Source organism: Aphelocoma coerulescens, chromosome 3 (assembly GCF_041296385.1).
Source record: "Aphelocoma coerulescens isolate FSJ_1873_10779 chromosome 3, UR_Acoe_1.0, whole genome shotgun sequence".
Taxonomy (NCBI): Eukaryota; Metazoa; Chordata; class Aves; order Passeriformes; family Corvidae; genus Aphelocoma; species Aphelocoma coerulescens.
The window spans coordinates 119601034-119616207 of record NC_091016.1 but is presented as its reverse complement, the minus strand read 5'-3'; the positions used below and the strand labels follow the sequence as shown (position 1 = coordinate 119616207).

Genomic DNA, 15174 nt, shown 5'->3' with positions numbered 1-15174 from the left:
CCTTTTCCTGTTCAAGATGAGCACCTGTGCTTTAAGATGTTGAAAAAGTCACCGGTGAAGATTTCACTTTACATTTGCAATCTGTTGTTTCTGTGTAAGAGGAAAAATCTGTAGCATTGTGAAGTCTTCAATGGCTGAATGCGAACACAGAATGAGGAAAACACTGGTGCTTCTTGTAATACTTACTATCTTAACATACATATATTCCATATTTGAAAATACTGTATTGTCAAGAGCATGAGAGAAATGGAAAGAGCTTCTAAATTTTGACTCAGTGGCAGCACTAGTATGGAACTTCAGGGAATTTAAGGTGCTGTTCTGAAGGACAGCAAGATAAAGTGTGATTAATGACCTGTGTGAGTACTGCTTAATATGCTAATTATTCCCTCTGATTTGAGTTATTCAAGTTTGTTGATTGTACCTGTGCCTCTTGCTTTTCTAAATTCTGTATCAGCTTGTCATGTTGCTCTGTGGTAACTGCACACTCCTGGATGCTCCTCAAGCTGCTCTGATTGAGTGTAATGGTTTGTGTGGAAGAGGCAGCAGGTTTATACATGTCCTTATTCCTGTAATCACATGAAGTAGTCTGCTCCTTTGTCCTTCCTTATTTAGTTGTTACACTTGATTCGTGTGTGATTTTATAGCTTCCTCTCCGAGCCCAGGAGCAAGGCAACCATTCCCTTGTCCGCACCTTGTTCAAAGCTGGAGGCTTTGAACAGGGTGTGCTCCATCAGAAGGTGTTTGCAACCATCATTGAGTAAACTGCAGAAAGCATTGCTGGTGTCTCGGGCAGCAGAGACTGAGTGGACTTGAACCTGACTTTTAAGTTTAGACCTTTCCTGTGTACAGAAGTCTAAAATACAGCTATAAATATGCACTCTGGGATTAGCATATGTAATAAGACCAAGAGTTCAGTTATTCCGGTGCTGTTTGCTGTAATGTTTGTTACATCCCAGGAGGCTCTGGCTGCACATTCCAGCCCTGTAATTTTAGTCCTTTGCCATATGTCTAATAAATCAATGTGTGTGTACACCCAACACAGTTAATATTAAATCTGTTCTTTTGCTTTTTTATGAGGTGGAATGAAGTAATCTAAATGTGAACTTGAAGCTTAAACCTGCACAACGGTAGCTCATCTCTGGCCTGTCAACTCCTAACATTTGCACCACTTGTGAATTTTTTTTTTTGGCTGGCTCATCATTTTGGAGGGGGAAGTTAGCTCTTCTCTACTGTACTGTTTTTATCATTAAGTTTAATTTCGAATTTGTGTTCCTTGAACTCTGGCTTTATCCAATATTATGAGCTGATCTAAAAGGTTATTGTGTTAAATATTTTCTAGGTGTAACAAGATTTTTGGATGCTTTTCACTTCCTAAAAGTATATTTTGATGAAATGGTGAATTCATTAGCTTTGGACTTGATGTAATAAGCTTTTGAATTCTTGCAAACCGATGGTGAGGAGACTGTTACAAAGCTGCTTTCAAAACAGTAGCAGAAAGCAAGATGCATTTTCAGTTAAAAATGTTGGTTAATGTATGAATCTTTGGTAACACTTAATCTTTAAACCTTTTCTAATCTGAGACTCTAGATTTATATTTTTAGCTCTTATTTGACAATCTCTTAAGTATTTAATTTTGTGTCTTAGGCAAGATTTGTGAAGGGATGTGCTTGTGTCAGTGTTTTAACTTGTGGCCATGAGTGAAGTGCTGGAGGTTTTACAGGGAGTGGAAAGAGATGGGTGCCTTGGGAAAAGGATGCAGGGAAGAAGAAGGCTGAGTACAACAGAGTGGAGGTAGGAAGACAGGATGATGGTGAGGAGGAGCAAGGGATGTTCTGAGTTAAACATCAAAGTGAACCTGTAGTGGTTACTGGATCCCACATTTCTCTGGACCAGCAGTAGAGGCACTTAACTTGGAGAAGGGAAAGAAATGTCTTCCTGCCTTCCTGTGTGGGAGAAGCTGATAAAACACGTGTGCTGTGGGAGCTGGAGCTCTATCTTGCCCTCTGCCACATGTGATTCCTGCTTTCATTGATCTAAAGCACTATTTTGTGGCTGGTGGTTGACAGGACATTAACTGTTATTCTATAAAACAATTAGAAGAAATATAATTAAATTTTCATATATATGTGTTAACAAATATAATAGAGAAGAAATGCAATCAGCATTTTAAAATGGTTTTATCTGGCTGTGAACATTGCAACATTCTTAAGGTATTATTTTCAGAAGTATTTTAAAATGAACTTTTTTCTTAATTAAATAGGTGGGAAACATTGATGTAAAGATCTGTGCTACCTCTAGTTACTCCTGTTAATTTAGGATTGCTTGCTCTGCTGTTGGTAGACCCGGTGAGCTGACTGCTGAGCTTTCCTGCATCTGGGTTTTTGTGTTTTGTTTAAGGTCTCTTGTATTTTGCCAGTATTGACAAGACTTCATGTCAGAATCTGTTTTGACACCTGCTTGGCACAAAGTTTATATGTATCCAATCCTCCATGGCAAAATCAAATTATTTATATATATAAAAACTATATGCATGTATAATAGTATTTTTATAATCTGTATCAAAATCTGAAACTTCAAGCCTGCTTCTACGTTACCTCTATAGAGTGTTCCTTATGTAGGAAAGTTCAGCTCTTTGTCTGTTCTTGACCTTCAAGTATTACAATTTTTCAGTGACTCAGGTTTTAGTCTGTAAATCTGCAGCAATTCAGTACATTTTTTATGCTTCCTGGAGATCCCACTTACTCCACATGTTGTGTATTGTGAGAAAGAAGTGGTACCTTGCCTGCCTGATTGATGATTGTTTTCCTCCTACACAAGAAGACAGTATGATTAAAAGATCTATATTTAGCATAGACTATAACACATGTAAAAATGTTGGTAACTTGTTAAACTGTGTTATGTGGGTGTGGCTTAATAAAAGGCAACAAGTCAGATTATGAAGAGGCAAAGGCAGGGAGCGATGCTGCCTCGCTATTCATTCAGCCTGATCGTGGGTCAGCACTTAAACCCAGTGATTCACGGTTAAACATTCCCTACTTCAACCATAAATTAAGCCCCAAAAAATCAACCCATGACACGTGTTACACTCTCCAGGAGGAGGATGTCTTGTAAAACAAAGGTTATCAAGCTTGTCCATTCTTTGGATGGTAACTGCTTTCATCTTTAGGGTGATTTGTTTCTATTTTCAAGAATAATGTTTAATCCTCTGGAGAGTCAGGGGCAGCCTCTGACCTCTCCCAGCCAAGCTCTTTTTTTGCGAGGTGGAACCTGCTCTGATCTCCTGAACGCTCCAAGAAAGGAGCTCAGGAGCTTCTCAGCTATTTTGGTTCATAGATTTTCTTCATGTTACTCTTTAGTTTATGTAAAGTAATGAGACAGATAGGAATAGCTGTTCAATAGGAACACCTACATTGAGGATGAGAAGTCACATTTTCTAGTCAAGGAAGAGACACTGGCAAAATGAAAGGATATGGGATATCTAAGATTTAAGTGACTGGAGGTGTTAAGGCTGCCATGTGCCTGCCTGTCTGTTGCTGTAACTGAAACTGATAATGTGGTGCTTAAATAAGTAGTTATGTGAAGATTTTTGTGCTCCAGGAACTGATGTTTCATTGCTCATGAACAGGTTATGGATGACAATCTCTTTTCTGTAGGCAGCTGTACAGATTTTTGTATGTGTATACGGTTACATTTCTATGTGGTTTTTTTCAGGAATGGGATTTTGCAGACTGTGAACTTGTATAAACAGAACTATTGCCTGGAGATTTATCACAAGCTTCCAATTCCTCCCTCTCCCCTAAAATGACAGGTTCAATTCTGAGTTACTTATTTTCTACCCAGTAAAATATGAGTAATGGACTTAATTTACCAGTCCATGGATTCTTTTTTGCTGTTCTGATGGGGAAGAAAAGAGACAAGATAATTGTATGTGTAGGCTCAGACATTTATCTTTGTGTATTCTTTATCTCGGCCTCTTTAGAGATTGAGACCATTATCTGCTGCTTGAGTTCTTGCTTTAAAATGTACTCAGCCACTGAGTAGTAATGCACATCATTTTTACACAAACTGATGTTACAGTGGAATTAATATAAGAAGTCTGAAGATGATTGTTCTCTGTATAATGGCATATATAGGAGGAGATGGCAGCTGAAGCCTTAATATTTATGCTTGAAGAATCTAGCTAAGGATTTAAATTTGCTGGATAATGAACTTCTCTGTGCCCTATAATTCAGGAAAAGACATTGTATTTTTAACTCCTGGCCTTTCAGATGCTCTGACCTGGTTTCTGTATCTCCACTGCCTGGCTGATTTGAGTGCTCTTGGCTTCTGGCGAGGGAAGTGGGGAGGATCCAGCTGTCCCTGCTGGAGCCATGGGTGGGCAAGTGGCTGATGGTGGGGAGGCTGCTGCCTGCTCGCCTCAGAAGTAGGTCAGGACCGCCCACTTATTTTAACGGCATCATGAGGCTGTGCATGCATTTACATGTGTTGCATTTTTGTCTGCCTATAAAGAATAGTTCTTGCATCACATGTTGCTGCACCTAAACGATTTTGAGATTTTTATTGTAAACATACACATTTCCCTGAGGGATTGTTAAACTGTGACAGGTGCAATTAAAGCAAAAACCATCTTTGGTTTTTTTTTTACTAGTGAGTTAAATTTATGTACTTGTATTTTGCCTGTCAGGCTGTAGTGACTTTGTAAGTGTTGCGAAATACACGTTTAGTGGAGATTATGAAAACTTCAAACCATTATGACTACTGCTGTAGTTCACAACAGAACAAGTGGGTGGTTGCTTCCCAGTGGAGTGTGTTTTACGCCAAGAGACAGTCTGTATTGACCTTGTACTGCCAAGTCATAAATGCATAAAATCTGTGCTGCTCATGGAAACAGTGACAAGCCTTGAACTGCAATGGACAGGCAGAAAACAATATTAAAATTTCCAGCTGCAGTTAATGTCATATTTTCATTTTGGTTTTGCTGGCTGGCAGCTGGCAATGGCCTCATCTCGGAACAAGATGAAGTGTCCTGAAGCTTTTTGTTGGTATTGTCGCAACACAGACTCTCTCTCATAATTTGGATATATGAGGCTGACCTAAAACCCACCAGAAACAAAAAAGGAAAACTGCCTTGTGAAGCCCATGGGCAGGAGTCTTGGGCATGTTCAGGCTGGGTATATGGGTACCTCAGAAGTGAGGCCTGTGGACAGTGTCATTTTCCAACCACTGAAGTGCAAACAAGCTGTTTGGAAGAGATGTAAGAATTGCAAACTCTTATTAACGTTATTAATGGGGCATGAATTAATGTTTGCGTCAATAAGTGTCAGTTTTGAGATACCCAAATTGTCTTTGTGTAGAAATTAAGTCCTTTGTGAAAGGATTCATAACGATGATGCCCAGGAAGAAGGTGCTGGCAGGGGTGATGGGTATGTTTGTCAGAGGATCCTGATGTGTGCTTTTGAAAATGAATTTTTGAGCACTTCCTTGCTGTTAGAAGATTGATGTGAACTACAGGGCTGTGGTGTAGTGGACCCACATGCAGGTGTGGAGACCTGGATTCCTGAATTTGTTTTGGTCTGGTTTAATTTTAATGTGGTTTTTAATGCTCCAAGGAAGGATAATTAACGTTGCAGTTCTTTAACAAGGAGAACCAAAAAATAGTGCTTGCTTTACAAGAATGTTACGAAGGGTTAAATACAGAATTCTTTACAAGAACGTTAGAGAGTTAAATACGGAAAAAGCAGTTACTGGCCCATCCTTAGGGCATTCCTTACTGGCCCCTTCTGTAGATTTTTGTCAAAACTAGATTTATCCCTGGCTGCTGTGGCAGAACTCTCTCGTGTGGTTGCTTTTTCTCTTCTTGTTGCAAAGCAGCTCCATGTGATGCTCCAGTGCTGCTTTCTGACACACAGTAAAACATCACTGTCGACTCTGATTCAAACCTGGCTGGTACCAGTCCCTTACCCACGTCTGCTGGTTGTAAGTCTGACGGATTTGCAGTCTCTCTGCTCCTGTTCTTAGCACAGTCACCTTGAACTTCTCTTTGCATCCTCTTTCCTTTTGTGTGTCTTGGATTAGGATGGTTTCTCTTAACTGTGTATTGAAGTGTTCACAGCTTTGCTATCCTGGCTGTGGTAGGAAGGTACAGAGAGTACCTTCTTGGTGCTACCAGACTTTGTGTCTGATTGTTCTTTCTTGTATCTGCTGATGAAATTCTTCATCAGTAAATCTTCACCCTTTGAATCTGGCTGCAAGATTTTCTGCATGTAATGACTGCACACAGAATTATTTTAGAATCTATTTTTTAAATGTAATTCCATTATACTTTCTGCTAAAATTTGCTACTGTCTTGTGTTAGACCTCTGAGTGTTTTCTACCTGTCACCACTTCAGGTAGAGAGACTCAAGCCTGGCAAGAAAGCTACTCGAGCATTCCTCCTTTTGGTTTTGGGTCTTTGGTCTTTTGTAGTGGGCACTGCTTTTGTCTGAAATTTTGTCTGAATTTCCTGTTATTTATAACCCATCCATTATTCTGCTGCCTTTGATGCTACTGCTGGACTTAAAAGCATATTGTCTGTTTAATTCACATTATTGATTAAGGTGATGCTTATCTCACACCATTTTATAGCATTTGGAAGAGGTGTGTGTGTGTTGGTTTTTGCTCTTCTTTCTTCTAATAAATTAAAAAAAAAAAAAGAGTCACGTTTTTGACCAAACTGCCTGTGTGGGGCTTCCCCATTTCTTTTTTGCATCTTATTGCTTTTTACAAAGCTATGGAAGCAGCCGCTTCTGAAGTCTTGTGCAAAGTGCAGATCTGGGGAAGGAAAGGAGCCTGGTGCTGATTCCTCACTGGAAAGTGTTACAGTTGAAAAACCTGAGGAGGTACTAGTTTCTGGAGCAGCTTGGAGTCTTTTGGCAGCTGTATAAATTGCATAGAAAAAAAAAATAAAAAAAATATCCAGGGGCAGGCAGAAGCACCCTTGGGAAGTTTTCAAGAACAAGTAAGTTTTTAGGATGAGCAGAATGGCCTTGTCAGCAAGGCAGCTAGTATGGTGTTTTGGAGGTGGCAAACTTGTCAGCTGTAGCCAAATTTAATTGCTTATGGTTTTATCAGACTTGTAAGTAACTGGCCAAAAAACAGCTATAGGCCTGACAATGTCAAAATCTTTGAAATGTGAAATGTCTACTCAAATGGGAGGTAGACAGGATGCTGTGCTATTCAGGAGGGGTTAGTTTTTTGTTTGGTTTGGGGGTTTTTGGGTTTGGAAGATGGGCTGGATCTCAGCAGAGCTAAGATCTCCAGGGCAGAAGTCACTGTGGAGGAAGGAGAGTAACAGCAGGAACTACTCGGCTGTTTTCTAAAAAGCCTTTTTTATGTAATGTAGATGAGTGGGAGGAAGAATCCTGCTGTCTGTAGTCTTGCTCTGTTCTTTTCAGAAATAGGAGGATGCTTTGGTCTGTTTAACTTGAAGTATGTTTGAAAACACCAGTAGGTTTCCAGACCTGCTGAGTTTTCCAGCTGGACAGCTGCAGTAAGAAAGTTGGGCTTTAATGGTCCAAAAAACAGCAGACAGGTCCTGAGGAATATTTTTCTCATATTTTTGGCATTTTATCAAGGTATGGGCTTTGTTGTCTTGAAGCTCATGCTCAAGAGTTCACATGACATGAGTAAGTGTATATATATGCCTTGCCAATTCTGTTTTAAAATATTAAATATTTTATTGCAGCTACAGCTGCAATAATTCATAGAGTTGTTAACCAGTGGCTACTGGCGGTGGATGCAAGAATTGTTCACAAGAAGTGGGTCACAAAAAGCTGCAAGTATTTATGGGTGTTTGCATCCCCAGGGATGCTGTGGAGGCAGACAGGACCATGGGTGCAGAAAGGGATTAGATATCTCCAACTGCAGGCATAGGAGGGAGAGAGGAGGTGATCCATCTCCCTGATGAAACCCTTATGGGTGCTCTGGGAATGTGGGAGGATCTGAGTTGCAGGAGCTCTAAAGAGCATCTGGGGTTTCAGCTGCTGGGAGCTGTCTTCTGCACTGGCTGGGCCATTGATCCTACTTAATGGGTTTCTTCTTGTGCAAAGTGATGATTTCCTTCTTTCAGAATACCTGTTCTCCAGTGGGATCTCATTTAATGAGCTGATGCAGTAGAGTGACTGTTGCTACTTGGCCTTTTTCTCAAGAAAGGTTTCTTTGCTTTCTTGTTTATAGGCTTCTCAGTCTTGTTCAGCACATTCAATTCCAATGCTAACATTCTAATTTAGAAAGATGTGAAAGTGGGAGACATTAACCAGAAAAATTGTATCTCTGTTATTTTCCTCTTGGATCTTTCCCCTCACTTGCTCCTGCTTGGTTTCTTGGAGCTTACTTTCTTTTCTACTCACATCTTTCAGCAGTGCAATTGCATCTCATCTGTGAACACCTTGGAGCTTTCTAGGGCAGAGATAATTGCCTAATACAGTTTTATATACTAAAATATTTTAGTATCCTACCCTGTGGTCTATCACTGAAGTAATATTTATATTTTTAAAACTGTTTTAAGTACGAGCTGTTACATGAGAGTTGTAATATTAAACTTCTGGGCTCAAAGCTCCTTTTCTTAGAGTTGGAGTAGATGGCTAAAATGCTGCCTCTGTTTCTGGTTTTTCTCAGCACACTACCAGTTTACTAGCACGATTGTATGGAAAGGTCAAATTTATGACAACTTTTGGTATGTTTAGTTGTAGGATGAAGGCCATGATTTTTGGGTATGTCATTATACCCCAAATGGTAAGTACCTGAAATCTGTCAGTCTGTGGAGCATCTCTCTAAAACCACTGACCTCTTGGGTGATTTAAGTGGCCTCTTGTTTAAATCTCTTGTTTCAGGAAGTTAAGAAGGATGTAGAGCCCAAGGATGATGCTGTGCCACTCAGGAGGGAGAAATCTGGCAATGTAGCCAGCCTTGTGCAGCGTATGAGCAGCTATGGGCTTCCAGCAGGAGGATTTCAGCCTCATCCCCCGTCCAAAGGCTTCAAGAAGAGTATGTGGTCCTTCCAATTCCTTCAACTGTGCATGCTGCTGACGTGCATTTTTAAAATAAACATGAATTACTTAATGCATGACTTAGTTTTAAGGTTACAGGGAAAACAAGAAACATAGGAGGAAACACTGTGATTCAAAGACAAATTTTGCTCCTGTATGTATGGGCAGAAAGCTTATGTGTAGCTTTTAACACCAGTAATAGGGATGAATTTCCCTGTGAACAGGATTTAGACTCCTTCCAGATGTCAGAGAGCTCTGAAACTTCATGTGAGCTCTGTTTGTATTACCAGGTACCTGAATGAGAGGCCTGTTCATGATAATCAAAAATTTTCCTGTGGTCATTTTAAAAGAAGTGTTGAAATACGAAAACACCAAGTTTTGCCACAAATTCAAGGCTTTGTCAAGGAAACACGGTGTAGTTCAGATTCTTCCTGATAGGCTTGCTTCTGGTGTGAAATAAGATGGAGTTTGGGGTGTTAGGACAACGTAGTAGTTTTCCTTTTGTTGTAACAGCAACAATCAGGATGGCCAGGAGTGTAGCGCCAGTGCTTCTATATCTGTGATTTCTATTTATAATGCCAGTTTTTATAACAAGGTGACTAAAACTTAGAGCAGAAAACTTACCATTCCCTGCATCCAGTAAATGGGCTTGTGATTTTGATTTGGGCATACCAATCTCTTGTAAGAGACTGCTTTAAATTACTGTGGCTTCCACTGTCTTACAAGGTTTTGAAGGCATTTATGATTTAAACTTGCTTTTTTAAAAAAGAATTCAGAACTTACTGGTTCTGGCATGTTTATGGTTTGAGCTTTTGCCTATTAAAAAAGATCCACTAGTTGTCTTTTAAAACCCTGAAATGGGACCACCACCTTAACAAATTTGTTGGGACTTTGTTCCAGGAAACTAAGAAAAAACACTTTTTAGTGATTCTGATCTGTGTGTGCATGTTGGCAACAGCACGTAGGTGCCTGTTAGATGTTTACACAGCAGGCTTTGGAAAAATCCAACCTGAAAGATTAATGCTGTTCCTAGATAAATGCAGCCAGGATCTGAAAGGGAATCAATGTCATCCTTATGGGTCCTTCCAACTGGAGATATTGTAGGATTCTGTGAACATGATTTGATACCAGTTCAGCTGTCAGCTATTCATTCTGGTCACCCTAACCTTGGAATGTTCCTGTATTTTCCATGTCACATCCTCATGCTGGTGGCTGTAGCCAGGGTAGAAGGTACAGCTTGGTCTCAAACTCTGCAGGGCTCTGGCTACTCTCATCCTCTTGGAGAAAATGGTGTTCAAGCACTTCCCTTTAGGCACACAGCTGTTTACCTGGTGCAGTAACAGTTTCTGCATTTCCATTTTACAAGCTGTTCCCTTTTTCCTGGAAGACTGTTTAAACAGCTCCTGCAGATCCTGTTTGCTCTGTGCCTGGGCAATCACTTGCTTTCCAGAGCTTAGTTGTCTTTGTGTTTCTGGCTTTTCACTTGCTAAAATGAGGTTTACAATGTTAAAAACAGAGTTAAGTTTTGTTAATAGCAAGTTTCCATGTGCAGTGGGGCAGGTTGTCTGTGCCTGCTCAGTCCCTTGTGTTGTTACCACATGCAGCTCTCCCTGAATTCAGGTGTTTCTGTGTCAGGTGGGTGGTAAGCTGCAGGCATAATTCCTATCAGTTAGATGTCTGCCTTTGTTTAGCAGAAGGAAAATACAGGTGTGCTAAGTGATGGCAACAAAGAGCTAAATTTGGTTTACCCTATACAAAACAAACAAAACCTGAAGCCAGACAAGTTGTTTTAGAAAGGGACAGAACTACCTGCAGGCTGCCAGCCCAGCAGTCCTGCAGCAGCACGTGAAGCTGGAGTGCTGTCCTCTGAGAGGATTGGTTCCCTTCCCAGGTTATTCTAGGGATTTTCAAAAGTGGAAGGCAGTACTTCCTAAACTGTGTGTCACTGGAAACAGACCTCAGAGGAGAGGGAGAGTTCTGGATGTGAGATGCATCCGTGGGTTTCCCCCCTCCTCCCATTTAGATATAATTACACTATGAAAAAGAGCACTGAGATCAGATTTATACCAAATGACAGTGACTTTTTAAATTTGCCTTTTTTTGGTATCAGTTAATCTCCTACAATGCAGAAGCATTGAAAGTACTGCAGGAGGCAGTAAAAGCTATTGAACCATTTATTGCAATTACTCTTAACTGAACAATCCCTCTGGGCTCATGCATGAGTTCCAGTGGATGTAAAAGCAAGGTGCATTATGTGGGCAATTATGTGTTATTAGAAATAATCCATAAAGCTTCATATTTCTGGTTTATTTGTTTCTTGCATAGCTCATATACCAGCACGTAGAAAATTCTGGATTTGGTGAGCCCTCTCTCAGAAATTTTAGATGCTGAGTATTACTCAGATGCCTGGCCTGTTTTGTACTGAGGATGCTGGGTGTGGTCTTCTAACGCCTGGCTTTGGACTTTGAACAGTGCTATAAAAAGACAAGGATCAAACTTGGAGGCCATTATCTGTGTTTTGAAATGTTTTTACACAGCTAATCTTAATTGCTGAAGCTTGAATGTGGACGGAGTACAAAGTATAAGAGAGAGCATGGAAATTACACAGCTCCTGTAAGCTTAGGCTTTACCACTTCAAGCTTTTGATTGATATTCTCATTTTCAACTGTGGCAGATTGCTTTGGAGGAGGATAGGAGCATGCATGGGTCATAGCTCAAGATGATAATTGTCTGCAAAAACATGCTGGCTGCTCTGTTGTGGAAAAGGTCTGAAGGCATGGCCTCTTGTTTGAAGGAGAAATACATAAACTGTCTGGGTTCAGCAGCAGCAGCACTCCAGGATATGTGCAGAGTAATTAGGCAGTGTGGGTTCACACCGCTGTGGCTGCAGGGCTTGGGTTGTCAGAAGCCACTTCAATGCTCTTCCCTCTCAGGATGTCATTTTGCCTTTTTAATGCCTGCAAAGCTTTAATGGTACGGGGCAAACAGCTAAAGACCGCACTTGATTTTAATCTTGCCTTTGTCAAAGACAGCTAATTGACACTTAGTTTGAATTACTAGGTGCCATACTGGCACTGAGAAGAGGGAGGGTTTTTTACTCACAGATAAAAATGAGTTTAGATTTTGAAATGAGCCCTGCAAATGTTGGCATTACCTCAGAGCTGTGGTTAGCAAGGTCTTTGTTAGAGGCCAAAAGGTCTATCAGCTCTCTAGTGTGCACAACAAAAGGTGTTCCTGCTTTCAGGATTGTTTAAAGACTGGAGACTCAAACTTGCACATTTTCTTCCAAGCAGGTGCTAACTGGCAGTGATTGTCATTCCTGCAGATTTTGGTCAGGAAATAGCTTGAGAAATCACTGTAGTGGGGATTTACCTGAGTTGCTTGTGTCAACATGCTTTTTATAGCAGGTTGGTAATCAGTGGTGCAGTTTTGGTTTGTTTGTGATTGATAGTCAAAGCTATGGCTCACTATGCTAAGGTGACCCAATCAAACTGTAAAAGCAGCATCAAAAACTATGTAGCTTTTTGGGATGGTTTCTGGCTCTTCAGGAGCTAAGTGTAGGAAAGACAAGTCCTTTATGAGTGTTCTTACTTCTGCCATTTCCTTTGAATCAGGGTCCAAGAAGCGGCAGTGCAAAGTGCTCTTCGAGTACATCCCACAGAATGAGGATGAGCTGGAGCTCAAGCTGGGGGATGTGATTGACATCATTGACGAGGTAAGTGGTTCTACAGAGCTGGCCGTCCATGTGCTGAGAGTCAAACCACTTTTTTGGGGATTGCTTGTATTACAAGCATGTCAGGAAAATAGCGTGGGAAGCAGTGTTTTTGCTGCTAAAGTTAATAATTTAGGAGTTCTTTCTCTCAGGATCTAATACTAATCAATGAATGCTAGATGTTTAGAAGACGTATTTGATCATCCCAGCAATAAATTGTGGTCTGTTACACAGATTGATTTTTTTGGAAAGAGTTTTACAGTTCTTTGGCCTTGTGTGTGTGATCCTTGGCTTTAGAATGCATATGTTAAAACTGTTGGACCACTTCTTTAGGCTGACATACTCCAGATTGGTATAGGTCAAAAATGTTATTTGACTTGACTTGCCAGCTCATATAAACTGATTGAGTTGGAGTAGTGGTTTCTTATCTTTTCTTACCCATGTGCTTCCTTGGTATCTGTTCCATTCAATAGCAGTGGTGGGAGGCTTGTATGTGTGCGAAGAATGTCTCTTCCAAATGTGAAATCTGTCAGGGAAGCTGTGGAAAAGATCAGAGCGATTGTGGAAGGAACCTTTTCAGAACTGGTCGGAAAACTTCCGCACAGCAGGCTCTGACCTTCTCTGGTGCCATCTCTTCCTACTACTTCCCTGAGGCTTTGAGGAAGGAGGATGAAGCTTTCTTTCTAGCCACGTGTTACTGGTGGTGCTTTTTAAGTAGCTTTATGAGACTCTGTTTTTCATGCACATGACCCCTTTTGGAAGAGAGTGCTAACTTCACAGTGCCAGGAAGGACTCTTCCATTCTCCTAGCAAGGAAAAACCGATGCCTTTAGATGCATTTGCACTAATACTTCCAGAATTTAATATCTGTGAGTAAACAGAGCGAGTGACTTGCAAAACCTTCTCACTAAATTCAGTTTCATAAGTATCTTTGTGTGTGGGTGTTTGTAAAGGAGTGTTCCTGGGTAACCTCAGCAGTTTAATTTGTGGATGGCAGTTGTGACTGGATGGTCCAGGGTAAGAGAGAGCACGTGCAGTGAACTAATGTGGAAGCTGCTGTGTTGGTTGCACATGTCAGCATCTGGAATTATTTTCAGAGCGGTGTGCAGTGTCATGCATCAGAGATGACCAAGCAGCCAAACAGAATAAAAAGATCAGAGCATTTCCTCATCCGGTTTCTTAAGGAAGTGTAGATTATATTTTATTTTTTTTAAATTTTTTTGTTAGTTCCCATTCTTATTCCTTTCTTAATGATTTGAAAATATGTTTTTGTAGTACCCAGTCTTTGCTTCTTTGAAAAACTGTTAACAAATGTTTAGGGAAATGCTAACCTGGTAGAAAAATATTCCAGCTTCCTATGATCACAGAGCTGTTTTCATGGTGATATAGAATAGATCTGACAGGTGTAGACTATGTCTGTCTACTTCATGAAACTGTACTGATGGGACCAGAAATGTAAAGAATGGTAGAAAATACTGTCCACTGGTTGTGCAGTATGCTGGGATAACTTGTCTTAGGTAACTTGTCTTCACTACTGAGAGATGATTCCCTTCCATTTATGTATAAAAGGTGCTGTTGATATACATGCAGATCACTAGTAACTGTTAGTTCAAGGAAAGATCATTTGGTCACCTATTTTTAGAGGGAAAATAAGGTGAAATCGGCTCCATGAGGGGATCAGTTCTATCAGTTACTTAAGAATAATTCAGTATTTAGCCCTTGAGTGATTTTCATAAATTGAGTAGTTGCAACAGAGACCACTGATCAGGAAATCAAAGGTGGAGGCAAATGGGTTCAGAAATTAAATAGCTGATAATGAAGAGAGCAGAAGTAACTTTTAGGGAAGAAAATTGTGCTGTGTGCTGGCTGAATCCACATGGCTTTTTGTTTCTAGAACAATCACGTGGGTTTTACACATGAAGAACATGCACAGAGTGCGCGTGATGACTGTGTCATGCTGTAAAACCTTTGTTTCTCCTTTACATTTTCCCCCCACTACTGTCAGAAGCAGCACTAAGTAGCAGATTTATTTTTGTAGTACTATAATTTTAGTATTTACATACTGCTTTTCAAGCAAAGTAAAATTTCATAGAACATCATTAGGGAAGTTTTTAGTAAAAAAAAAAAAAAAAAACAAACCAGATTGGCAAAGCTGCTTATTTCAACCTTCTTCCCCATTTTTGTTTAGAAATCTGAGTTTTTTGTAGAAATAAGTTGACATTCACACTGAAAAAAAAAGTTCTGGTGTCTGTACCAGAGCTGTACCTCCCTCTTGTGGAGATTTGATCATATGATAATATTTTGGAATGGAAGAGAAGGGTTATGAAATTGTCATTTGTATTGCTGCTGCTAACAGATGCACAGATGTTCTCCACCAGAGCATGAAGAACTTCTTCAATTTGTGTCATAATGTTGATTAAAGAAACTTTTTCTGGCA

The 15174-nt window shown here is 40.2% G+C and overlaps 1 protein-coding gene across 4 annotated transcripts in view; it reads left to right on the top strand.

Moving 5' to 3' along the window:
• The window catches only part of CD2AP (CD2 associated protein), a 78285-nt gene that overhangs the window by 29863 nt on the left and 33248 nt on the right, over positions 1-15174 (top strand). For all 4 annotated transcript variants that reach the window (XM_069011724.1, XM_069011725.1, XM_069011723.1 and 1 more), the window contains 2 exons: positions 8871-9024; positions 12641-12741. In XM_069011724.1, coding sequence (XP_068867825.1) covers positions 8871-9024; positions 12641-12741 — 255 coding nt within the window. The remainder of the gene's footprint in view (positions 1-8870; positions 9025-12640; positions 12742-15174) is intronic.